A 13,892-nucleotide genomic window follows, 5' to 3' on the forward strand; every position below is an offset into this window, starting at 1 on the left:
TGGGACATTAAAATTTATTAGTGATTACGGGGAATTGAGTTATTTCAGCGCAACTTTTTGAGACATGCATGTTTCCCTGAAATTTTCTCTTAAAATGGCACAAGAAAACAAATCAAAATAGAGTAAAATTACTAAGATATATAAAAGAAATGTCAGCGGGTTTTGACGAGAACGTGAGAAGCGTGCTCACGACGGTCCGAGCACTTCAAAGGCGCCACTTGAAAAGAGCGATAAGGCAAGTTTGTAGAAGAAAGATCGGTATGCGAACATAGCACGCACTGTATAGTAAGATTTATAATCATAAAATCTTGAGGAAAAGATAGATAGATCTAACGAGTGAGAAAATCGGAAAAGTGATTCTTCTCTTGGTAAATAAATTGTTTGGTAAATATTATCTTGTGAGTTAGTAATAACAATTAGAAATTTTCAACCTATGTATTTATACATATTTTTTATTAGAACAATGGCAAAACGTTCAAACACGAATGAGTCTCATGACACAAGTAGTAGTGAAGATGAGCTCCAGATAGACGTTTATACAGATATATTAGAAGCGGCTACCTCCAAACCAGCCAGCAGATGGCTCCTCTTCCCGTAAGTAACCGATCCGCCTCAATTTGTATATATACAGACTTCGTCCTTCCTTCTGACATCCCAACGACTAAGGCAAGGACCCACTAGGATATCCTTTTACTGATGGGTCCTCTAGCGGGTCCCAGACGAAACGTCTTCCCCTCTCCTTTTCACCTTAACACGGTCACATTCACCACCGCCAAAAAGGTTTTCTTCTACAGTTAGTCTATCGTTTTGATAGCAGTGATAGTGATATCGTCCAAGCAACAAGGCGACGAGAGAAAGAGTTCGCATAGATAGCGATTACAACAACAAAACAAAATTATAAAACAAACAATAACAAAATTATAAAAAATAAAATATTGATTTTTTTGCAAATTTCTCGATTTCAGCCAATTCATAAAAGTCCAATATCATTATAATATGTTAGTTTGTTCCAAAACCATACTAAATAATACGAGGGTCTGTAAATGCCCGTTTCTGCCGAAAAGTGGTGCTGAGTAGCTGGTAGCCAACGTCCAGAATGGTTCGGAGTGCTAAGGGTTAATTGTTTTCTCGTGGGTAGTGTAGTAAAGGAGATCTGAAGATCAATTTAATTTTCTTAAATGGAAAGCTATATTTTTTTCTTCAGAAAGTAACAGCAGTCACTGAGAGAAATCCAAAGATATGTTATATAATATTATTGGGAGCTTGATAAAGGTAAATCGTTAGCTTTTATGTTTACGTCCTGCATTGGTCGACGACCAACATTCAGCAGCCGCTACTGAGCAACGTCAGTTGCATTTGTATCATGTTACTGCAATTATAATATTATAAATAGCGATTGAAGATTATTGCTAACGCCATAAATTATCGATCGTAATTTTCACTTATTAGTTGAATAATTTTTTACTCTTCTATATATACAATACTTCGCAAAGTATCGTTCAAAGTGAAAGTTATTTTGTATAGTATATATATATATATATAACTCTCTCCTTTACAAAAATGTTCTCCGAGACATCGTTCACGAGTTGTTCACGAGTTATTCACGAAAAACACTGACCAATGAGAAACAAGCTCGGCCGGTGTGATGCAGGCGAAAAACGAGCGGTCGAAGCCCAATTCCACTCATTGACTCGGCTGTCTCACGCCAGCTGATTTCGCCTCCCATTGGTCACTTTTTTGTTAATAACTCGTAAACAAAGCCGCGGAGTGCAATTTCGCTGAGGAAAATATATTGACTTTTAGTTCCAAAAAATTATAGTAGCCTAAATGGCAGTCGAAAGTTCAAAAATCGCGTTTTATATGGACCTGAAGCTTATATAATAATACAAAAAAATATTGGAGTAGTAGTCCCGACATACGCCGAACATTTATGACGATGGGCTCTGCAAGCGATTTCGAGACGTCGCATATACATATGCATTGCTAATAGCGAACAACAGATGAGATTACCCAGATAAAAGAGTTCATTACTTTTCAATCGATCCTCACTCAGATTAATAAGCTGGTTCTTACTTCAAGTAATTATTAATAGGCAAATATTTGCCCATTATATGGATAAAGAAAAAATTAACATAAGTGTACTTACCAGTTTCACCCGACAGGACGGTTAAAAAGTCATTGGCGGCGATATTTTTGAGATGGTTTATAGGTTTTACCATCGTGTTGTTGTTTATGAATTCGATATCACAGTACCTAGCATTCTCTGATTCTCTTCCCTTCCCCACCCCTATCGGACTGTTTTTCCCTAATACTACTACATCCCCCTGAAACAAAAAAAAATTGATCATTATAGAAATACAAGAAAATCTGTATCAGACATAAAATCATCAAATTACACAACTGTCGTTCTATTCATACAATTCCACTGTATATATATATATATGATCCTAAGTCATAAATTCATGTTTCATGTATACAACATTTGTCAACCAAGGGTAGCACTGAAATCGCCAATACAAGTTTTTATTGATACTGTATTAATGAAATTATTACTGTATGCAAATTAAAATTTCGAAGTTGGTTGCAATCAGTTTTTAATAATTGAAGCAACAACAATAAAATCAAACAATCGAACACTATATTGAACAGTTTAATAAATTCCAAATCATACCGAATTTAGCTTATAATTCGATTAAAAATCCTATTTATTTACGTTACTCGTAATCTCATTGAGATGATAATGAAATTTGGTTCGCGACCCATTTTTAATTTAACTTAATTTATTTACTGCTGCCAGTACCAGTAACTTCACATAATTCACTCTTCCAGAATCAAGGCAGAAAACCGGTTAGATTTGTTTTTGTTTAGGCTACATTTTATCATAGCAGAAAGAACGGCTGCAAGAAATGTGAACGCAGCTTAATACTTGACACATATTATAATGAACTCGTAGTCACTTTGCCCTTTATTTTGCGCGTACAATTATTTTATTTTGTCAATAGAGGCAGCGCTAACCGACGAAGTCAAGATTACACTAAAAACACAATTCGAATAATTTTCAATACTTTAATGCGTCACACTTTAGCTGGTCTATTGTAAATCTATTTCGCGTTGGACATATGGAAAAACCGTGAAAAATTAGCGTGTCATTCAACGTGGTTAAGGTGAGGATGCACTAGCAAAAAATTTGTGCCATTTTTCGCGTGAGCAAGCTGCGGAAGTATATGTGCTTCTGTATAAATATTGTTTATATATTATCTCGCTATCGGAAACTAACCGTTACAAGTGAATTCAATTTACTGACGAGTATTTTAAAGGCGTTAATACCTTGTAACGAGTTACTCTCTCAAAAAATATCGCAAATTACTTCTGTGTCGCAATACTGACAAATACATTTTTATTTTATGTATTTGTTCTCAAAGTGAAAATTTAAAATGATGAGGAAAATAAAAGCAGTTTCTATAAAGCATTGCCCACAGAAAGATATTTTAAGAACTCAGCACCGTGATGCACCTTGGCTCAGGTAATAATGTTTATTAATGCTTAACTTAAAAGTATTGAAACTTTGTAACTATAAAGTGAATCCTATGCGACCTCCTACAATAGTATATATTTTATTATGTACTTCATAATCTATAGTTTACTACTCTCTTACATGTCCTTGTATGATGAAGCAAGTGTGAAACTGAAGACACGTCTTTTTTTTTAACTGTTACGAACGCCTCTAATAAGATTGGCAAATTTTTTTGTTACTGTAACCATAGTGTTAAATTTTGTAATATTATATCTCGAAAGCAATTCTTCAAGAATTGTTAAATTTTAATCACTACAATAAATGAACATGAACACTTTACAACATTATTTAATTGATTTTACGCACTGTTCGTTAACAAGAAAGCAAATATATTCATTGAAAAGAGGAACGCAGGATTGCAGGAGGATCATTTAAATAAATAAACTGTTTAATAAACTACATTCTTTGCATGTAGTACTACTTTGCACATAGTTCACTTTGTCAAGTATCGTTATGGAAAAGATGTCTCTGTGCTGTAAAACGAATGTAACGTTGAACAGATTTATTCTTTTTGTTAAATTTAAATTATTTTGCGTTCTTATTCTTTTATAGTAATAAACTTACCATGGAATTTTGTACGAAGGCATTTGTTTCTGTAGAAATCTCATGTGAACTAGAATTGTGTGGAAACATTGGGCTCAGTTCTTCTTTGGCAGGCAATGCATAGAAACCAAGATCTACAATCAAAATGATGAGCTTATTAATCACGTTGGTTGTACTATAGAAAAACTTTATAAATCATATGCAGAATGATTCTTACAAATGACCAATTTGGTTGTTCTTCCGAAAACCGATCACATCCGACTTGGCTGAAAATTTGCAAATAGATTTATTTTACATTAAAATAGTATTTGCCAGAAGAATTTCAACAATTCAAAATTTAGAACACAAAATTTTGTGATAATTATTTTACGATTTTAGTTTACGACTCCCTATAATTTTCAACAATTCTATGCTTCAATTTCGCTGATGTCCTGAAAACGGGTGCTTTTTAGTTAAAAACAACGTTTGCGACAAGAATTTTTGATGACTTTCATTTAAAATAGAAAATTTTATGATAAATGGTTTATTACTGTAATGTTGCTATGTACCTGCTTTACCAATGGAACCCTGCCGTTTGAATTATTTCTGAAGGCACAACTTATCATTGATAAAATACTTGGCCATTGTACCAGATAAAACATGGACGTGACTCATGATATTATAATAAGTTAGCTACTAAGCATTTTTTCATTTTTTATCTTTTTGTAATTGGGTTAGATTTGGGTTAGGTCATCAAACATTGTTTTTATAAAAAAAAAAAAACTGATTTCAGAATTTCTGCGAAACCAAAGCATAGAACTTGTCAAAATAACAGGGAGTAACACTAAAATGGCAAAAACGGTTTCCGCAAAATGTTGTGCCTTCAATTTGGAGTCGCGGGAAATCCTTCTGGCAAACATAATTTTTATGTAAAATGAAGCTACAGTAAAGACTTCCTTATCCGAACATTTTCATCTATTTTTACAATATTCTGGTATCCAAACGTTCTATTATTTAACTATTGTATCATTTAGATATATTATCGCCTAGTAGAGAGAATTTTTAATAATAGAATTTTTAGATAATAGAATGTTTTGATATCAGGATATTACAAAAATAAACCTTCAAATAACAGAGTCTCTACTGTATTTACAAAATTTCAATCAAATCGGTTTTCGGAAGAAGGTTTTCTGATAGTGTTCTCTGTGACAAAATTTCAGTTATTGGCATTTATCATACAAATTTTTAGTCCCTGTTTATTAGCATTTGTAGCTACCATAAAAAGAAGAACTGCGGGATTTGTACACATTCAAAATATAAACGTAATGAATATAATATTTTTACATTCTTGTCTTACAGTTGACGCAGTGATCATATTTTTTATTTGAAACTCTTTCAGAATTATTACTCTTTCATTGAAGTAATCTTGTAATTTCTAGTCACATCGTTTATTTATATTTAAAAGATAATGAAACCTAAAATTATAAATATCTAAAAATGTCACTACCCACCTTGTAGACTATCACTATCAATGTGCTCCTAGCTCCATGCCAGTGGAGATCTGGAAATCGAATAAAATATATGAATTACTATTTAGTTGATGCTTTATACTATGAAAATATTTTAATTCTAAAATATCGATAAATAATTAACAAAATTTTGATTATTTATGTTTTAAATCGTTAGATTTTTAAAATACACGTCACTGCTTGTAAACAACGACTTATATATCATGACTAATATTCTTTTGACGGCCCACCAGAAAATTATATTCGTAATATTGACATATTCTGTGCGGTCTTGAATAAGGTTTGAGGCCGATAATTCGTATCTTGTACACTGCGCCCAAGTATCCTTTTTAGGAAAAGCGGGAAACATTTTGGAAACTTTCTCGCTTATGTGTGTGTGTGTATATAGGTATATACGGATATTATTAACAATTAGAAACCATTATTATATTAACAAGTGATGATAATACAGAACGAATATTTTCATTTTTACATATGACTAACACTTATTTTGATTACAGCTTGTATAATAAAAAAGCTGTATTTATGGAAAATTTTCATATGTTTCCATAATATTTTTAACAGTTATAATTATCATAATACGAATATATTAGGCGTACAAATTAATTCATGCACCGTATGAAGATTCATTAACTATTTGTAAAATGCAGCGAATTCATAGAAGGCAAAGAAATATTCACATTTTCGACTCGAAAATGTATTTTACACAAACCAGACAAATTATTAGCTTGGCACTTCATCTTTCATAACAGTTTCCTTTCATTTTATCATGATTCATGTTATCACTTAAAAGTTTGATATTATTATTATTATGTAAATCAATGCCTTTCTGTCAATATTTGCAGTATACAATCTTTATTACTGTTTTTTATAGTATTATCATATACAGGAGTATCACAACATTTTTTGTAAACTTTTTATTGTTTATCAAATACAATCATGTTTAGCGTTTTCCTCATTGAAAAAATATCGGTACTTCGATTCAACTAATTCAATGCTTACAAAATAAAAAGTGATTCTCACTATGAAGACAGTTCTAAGAGATAGAGGTAATGGCTCCGCGAACATTAACCTTCGCAACACTGACGGTCCCACAAAAGACGATGCTGGATCCGTGTGAACATATTCGCTTGTGCAACCGTATCAAACGAAGTTTCTACTAGCTAAGATTATTACCTCTTTTTTCCCGAACAGACAATATGGTCTTGTATTTCGAGTCTAATCTAATAGAAATCGTAATGCATCGACCATAATTGTAGAAAGCTATATTACTATAAACCGTAATTACTAGGGGTACATCAACACAATGCAACTTGTGCAGTGTCACGTGATATATTAAAATTTTTGCTTTAGATAAAAAATTAATTGATTTTATATACATACGCATATATTGTGACAAAATTTTAAATGTTGATATATATATATTTTGTGATATACATAAATTCACTTTAGTGAAGTTTTTAGCTAGTAAATAAAGAATAATTTTTTCCAAAAATTATTCCAAATCAATTCGAATTTCAACACAAGACTATTGCATAAAATGATTGTTAATTTTAATTTAATTTTAATTATGATTACTACTAAATTCACAAAATTAGCTACTAGCAGCTGCGATTTAAAAAAAATGATCTTGAAGTCGATTAAAAGAAAATGATCTTGAATTGTGGAGGCTAGTTTCGATAAATAAAGCAGTCTATACTTTCGATTTTCCCAATACATTTTTCCCGATAGTCTTATTAGTTTATGAATAAAAAAATTATTACATAATTGATTATCTATTATTTGAAAGTTGTACTATTTATATCTACTTTATTGTGGAATTTGTACAATAAATTTGTATCCTTTAACATATTTATCAGATTTCATACTCTTTTTATAATCTTTTAATAAAGCATTTATGAACTTTGTACTACATAACATTTTAGTGTTACTTTTATCTCTAGAACACAGTGGCAAAATTTGGTCGTTAAACCTCGGAGACACTGTATACAGTAAATTCTTCCTGATTTTCCTTCAGCTTGTAAACAAAAATAGCCAATTGGGAAGGGGAGACACAATTATTCAAACTTTGCACATCGTTTTTGTAATTGTTGACGATCGGCAAGTAGAAAAATGAACCGCGAGACTCAAGTAATCATATCTCCTCTTCTCAAATTGTCCATTTACTGTATTCTTATAAGAATCGCTACAAATATTGCAAAAATCGCTATTTTATAAAATTAATATAAAATAGTTGCCTTTGGCGCACCCTAAATCTAGTGTTAATGAAATTCTAAAGATCGACACGAATCGATGTCATGCAGTATGTACTGTTCACTACAGTTTCAGCTGCCGAGTTCTACTTGGATGCGTGGCACCTTTATACCTTCACGCTCGGTGTATTTTACGATTGGTGGATTTATGTCTGCTTTTACGACGCCATGTTGATTTAACCCCGCACAGTTCTCGATAATAGTTATTAAATTGAAAAATTCTAAGGTTATGTCAAGGTTAAATTGTTGAATTTTGCTTTAAACTTTAATATTGTAAATGTTGTAAGAATTTATCAAAGAAACGTTATAGGCTCCTTGAATATAATGCTACGCACCATGACCTTCAGTAATGTCGTATATAAAATTCATGCAACCAATTTCATGTAGATACATTATTAAATCGTCGATGTCACATCCGTATGACGGTGACAGCGAATGTGTTCAATCACCAAATTTCGTTTTAGATATGATTTCAAATTTACAAGAACACATTTATGACTCGAACAGAAAGAAATCAAATATTTGATAGTATTTAGAAATAGATAACAGGTACATTTCCATCCTGAACAAGGGTATGAGGGTTACACAATCCTTAAAAAAACCATAAAATTAAAATACAAAGCTTAGCTTATATGTACTTCTGAAAACTGGTCGCACCCGATCTAACTCAAATTTTGTAAACAGTTTTATTTTACACGAAAAGAATATTTGAAAAATTTTAGTGTCGCTCCCTGCAAGTTTGAAATGTTCTATGCTTCGCTGAAATTCTGGAAACAACTTCGTTTTAGGTATAAACAATGTTCGATAACCTAATCCGAAAGATTTAAATAATTAAAAAAAATAATAATAATAAGATAATAAATATAATTACAAAAAACAACGCTTGAGAATTTAATTAATAAACTTAATCGCTAGCTTTATAATATCAAGCGAGGTTCCTGTTTTATGAATAAAACATAAAAATAAAGGTTCTATCAGTAACCCACAGAGTAACATTACAGTGATAAATTATATTTCATAACATTTTGAATTTTAACTGAAAATTTTTAACATTCAACGTTTTTCTTCTCTGTTTAACATGCTAATGCTTAAAGAATATTTAACAAGATAATTTTAATTCTAAATTCCCCATTTTTCATTTTAAATTAACAGAATCGAAATTTGTTTGCACAAATCTCTATGAGAATATTTTTTTAAAGACATTTAAGAAAATTCGGAAAATCAAGGCGAACTTGGCCAATTTTGTTCCTAAGTAACTAGGTATGGACAATAAACCTCACAGATGATTGAGACATAAGAATTTATAAAAATGTATAAATTTTCAAAATATTAAGAAACCTGATAAATTCGGAGACGTAAGCAGCCAGTTACACTATGTCGTAAGAATGAATGAAATTGTGTAATTATTAACTGCGAGCATACTTAATAAAAGACTATGTTTTATATTGCACATGATATTTGAACTAGACCTTGTCATCTGACAGCAATGTAAAATGTTCGCTGACGTGTATGACACGCAGCTATTAAATAGACAGAAACGACACGGTCTCGGAAGCACGAAAAAGGTAAACTTTAATGTAAAAATGAAAAAAGAATAGAAAAATCATTGCAAAATTGATTAAACGTCAATTTTTCTTTGAACTGTTATCAATCCTTCAATGTTTTACTTTTTAACTCAAAAATGTGTTCACGATAAGAACACATGTCTAAACTAAAGAAACATCTTTAAATTTTTATTTTCTCACGATTACAGTACCTAACATGGCGTATTTAACGGCGGATTAGATGTTACTACTCTAACAATATTATGCATAGCACTTTCTAACAAAAAAGTGTTTCTAGTTACTTCAATGGTGCAATAAAATATCTCTACAATATAAAAAAGTTCGTTAATTTTCAGCAGTTTACATTAAGTTCGCCAATAACGACGCACGAGTCAGCCAAATCTATTTGACCAAACTTACGTGCGCCATCATTGGTACATGGAAAAGAATTTTACTCCTTTCCAACCAAAAAACATTCTAAATCCAAAATCCCTTACATTTTTCTCTGCATTTTCTTCCAGCTGTTTTCGAATATATCGCATAGCTGTTCAAATGTATTGCACATGTTACGAATTTTGCTAAAATGAGCAACAGGATCAATTTGCCGAAGAAGAAATTGACAAAATTTTTGTGCTAGAGAAGAAGAACAATTTGAAACTCAAAATTTGTAAGTGATTTCTTGAAAGACGAAAATTTATTAAAGATACCAAAAGAATGTGTGTAAAAGCGAACATAAACGCGGCGAAGGCAACAAATTCAAGGAGAACATCGAATATAGTTATAAAAGTAACTCCTTATTGCAAAAAATGACCATTGTTATCTTATCAGCATGGAATACGTTTGCAATTTAGACGTAATCATATGATTTTGACGACAGAACTGTGTGTGGAAGTGATCTTTAACAACAACAAAAATTTCCCATCTGACTGTTTGAGTTCTAATCTATGACATACTACCACACAAAAGAATAACGTAGTATATACATCGTTGTATTTATCTTGATAAACGCTATCACACAGTATACAGAAGAAAGTACTTCAAACCCTTTACATGACATTGAACAGTTTTTACTTTCTAGTGAACGAAACAAGTTTAAATTCCATTTAACTTCGATTCACATAGTAACAATATTAGCAAAATTAGTAATTGTTTTTTTAGTCTCTTTAGACAAATAAGTTGAAGACATCAATGCTTTTTAACACTATGGTTAGAAATAAAGAAAACCGGAGAAGAAAATTTGGAGAATCGGTATCGATTGATGTCGCGATTCGCGATGGTTGTTTTGATGTCATCAGCTCTCGAGACTCGGGCTCGGTTTCGTCGCGTCGAGCGTCGCACAGTGCAGTGCGACGCGGCGCCTTTCTAAACTTCACGCTTCACACGCTTGACATTTTTACGATCACTTTGAGCCATATACATACATAGTGATCGTGGGCCCATGAGGGTCCATCCGTCCCGAACCTATCAAAGTTCTATCATTTGTTCAATTTTACACTTTCTTCATGAATAGAATCAAAGACTACACAAATTTATCAAGATTAGACAACCATTTGAGTTTCTTTTAGGCGAATGCATCGAACACTACATTACTATATATACATATATCTCGTACTTTAGAAAGTCTATAACAAAATCTAAAATTTTTATAAAAATAATGTGTAAAAGCTATAATAAAAATATCCTAAAATACAGCTCCATTTTCAGCATATTACATGAGTTTAGAATCTTCAAGGAATTACTATGTCACTATAAAATGAATGTTATAATTTTGTACTCAAATAATCAATATACGTAATTGTTGTCATCAAATTAATGTTGACAATTTAGACATTAAATCCCAAGTACGTAAACATTTTAACGTTTACTGTTCCTGTTAGCTAAATTAATATATTTATTAATATACTATATATGTATAGTCATCTAATTATTGTTTTAGAGTTTAATCACACTTTGAATTGTTTTTCAAATATCATCTATTCTTGAAAATGTACTGCAAATATTTTCCTTCCAGCAAGTACTTTTTCTAATGACCTCTGTACATGAATACAATGTTTGCTTTATTTTTTAACTATAATTTCTAGTTGTTTGTTTCGATATTTGTTATCGTTTAGGAGATACAATGGAAAAGTGTCTCAAAATATTTCATCAAAATATTATAAAAAAGTAGCTTGTAGTTGTACAAATACTATTTAACAGTTATGTGTTACATGATTCTGCAATTGTATGAAATATTTGAGATGTGTTTATGTTGGCATCTTTATATTTTGTTTGTACTACTACAAATGCAATAAAAAATCTAACATTAAAATTACAGCAATTAGAGAATTATGAAATTCATAAGCTTATACTGAAACTTGTTACAATAAATAGACATTGTGAAAATGTTTAGAGACAGACGATCGTTTTGTAAACATACAGCAAAATGAAATAAACCTAATTTGAATACAATTTATCCTTTAGTTAATTCATTAACTACTTTAGTTACTTAGATCATAACATAAACAATCATGTTTGTCCATAAAAAATTGTAATAATCTTTATAACCATATTATGTCTCAATAGAGTTTTGAAAATGTATCAGTATTAGAGTTACATAAGTATATTATATAACTACATTTTAATTCATTTACTATGACTATGAATAATAGTTTAAAGTGAAACATATCCATATGATCTCATTAAATAAATTGTATTATACAATATCTACAGAATATCAATAACATCTATAATATATGTAATACTTTCGTCTGTAACACATGAAACACTTTCTTAAGATATCATTAAAACACTTTAAATTTTATAACATCAAATAAAATGAAAAGAATTTTTTTTCTATTATGAAATGTCACCTTTTGTTCTATAGAAAATACTTTGAAAGATACTTATACATCGGACTAGGGATTACTTCATAGTTATCGATACAAGAATATTTATTAGTAGTTAAGATTGCACTAAATCAGATAGACATTATTAATAATTATATCTTGTAACATTAAACTTTTACTTTGTAATACTTACTAAATGTAATCAATTTGTTCTAGAGAATTACTGAAGAAAACTGATATAACAACAGAAATATTAATACAAATGTACAATAGTATAAAAGCAACTCTTCTTAGATTATGCACGAGATGTACAGCATTATACATTGCTAGAACAAGCAGCAAACTAATATATTAATCTATGATTTGAAAATTTCATTCCTTTACATATTTTTATTTTCAATATTATTTATGCTCTATATAACTTTAAAATAAATTCTTTTACAACTAGTGCAACATTTATTACACAGCGCTTTTAAAACTATAATTAATGTTTCCGACTTTGCAAATTGAATTATGCACATACTTCACGTAATACATTTTCCTATTATAATTATTAACACATGTAAACACTATGTATAAATTCCAAAAATGAAAATATATTTTCTATTGAAATTACACATTTAACATAGTATCCATATTTAATAAGAATTTAAGCAGTATTCTATCCTATTTAATTCTTAACCTCCACTACACATACTATGGAGTTAGAAACATGTACAGTCATGTTGAACTTCAAACGCTATATAAAATTTCCAAGATATTTAAACTACCTATATATTCAATTAATGCAATACAAAACATAGCTATAGACTGCATTAGACAATATGATTGTTCTTTTTTTGTCTAAGTTTAGAATTCATAAGTGAATAATAACTTAACCTTGATAACATGACTCTGTATCAATCTGTATCAATAATGGTGACTTTATGTTAAATTGACTCCATATCAATAACGGTAACTAAAATCAAATTGACTCCACATCAATAGTAGTATCACTAGCGATATGGAGTCAATTTGAATTCAAGTCATCACTATTGAAACAAAATTAATTTGACTTCAAGTCATCATTATTAATGCAGAGTCAATTTGCCATCAAGTCACTACTATTGTAGTAATATGGAATGAATTTGACATATATTATCACTAGTGTTATAAGTCGATCCAATATAAGTCATTATTCTAAAGTTTTTTAATAAATTGACCAATTATACATTTCTCATGAATCTTATCATACTAACATTTATAAAAAAATGAACTATTAAATTTCTTTGATGAAACAAAAACAATATGCATATTTTGATATCAAATAAGGTAGACAATAAGTTCCCAGGAATTAAAATTTGATCGATTGTATGCAACAACCAATTTTTTGTGTCATTAAAGAATGACATTGAAATTTTGTTTGTCCATATAGGTGAAACATGTATGTAATTACAAAAATCAAATTAGTATGTAAATTATCATAGTTATCATGATTATTTTAAAATGATGTAGGAAATAAGATTCTTCTTATATTAAATGTTTTATTATAAAATATTTATCAGCAACAAATGCAAATAAATGAACTAAAAGATGTTTCAAAAGATTGCATGGAATTTGATTTAATGATTAAGATGATTTATTTCTTTCAAAGTAATATTCTACAT

General features: G+C 30.1%; 1 protein-coding gene across 10 annotated transcripts in view; it reads right to left on the bottom strand.

Annotated features, from left to right (window-relative positions):
• Nucleotides 1–13,892, bottom strand: part of gw (trinucleotide repeat containing adaptor protein gawky) — a 79,278-nt gene that overhangs the window by 63,606 nt on the left and 1,780 nt on the right. For 9 of the 10 annotated variants that reach the window (XR_013032668.1, XR_013032667.1, XM_076518661.1 and 6 more), the window contains exons 3-5: nt 5,608–5,657; nt 4,139–4,251; nt 2,147–2,324 (exon numbers count right to left, since the gene is read on the bottom strand). Coding sequence is in view for 8 of the 10 variants with exons in the window: in XM_076518661.1 (XP_076374776.1) it covers nt 2,147–2,324; nt 4,139–4,207 (247 nt within the window). In the remaining 2 variants the exon portion in view is untranslated. Of the gene's footprint in view, nt 1–2,146; nt 2,325–4,138; nt 4,252–4,334; nt 4,384–5,607; nt 5,658–13,892 lie in introns of all 10 variants that reach the window. The other variant, XM_076518660.1, reaches the window with a different exon arrangement.

Source organism: Megalopta genalis, chromosome 2 (assembly GCF_051020955.1).
Source record: "Megalopta genalis isolate 19385.01 chromosome 2, iyMegGena1_principal, whole genome shotgun sequence".
Taxonomy (NCBI): Eukaryota; Metazoa; Arthropoda; class Insecta; order Hymenoptera; family Halictidae; genus Megalopta; species Megalopta genalis.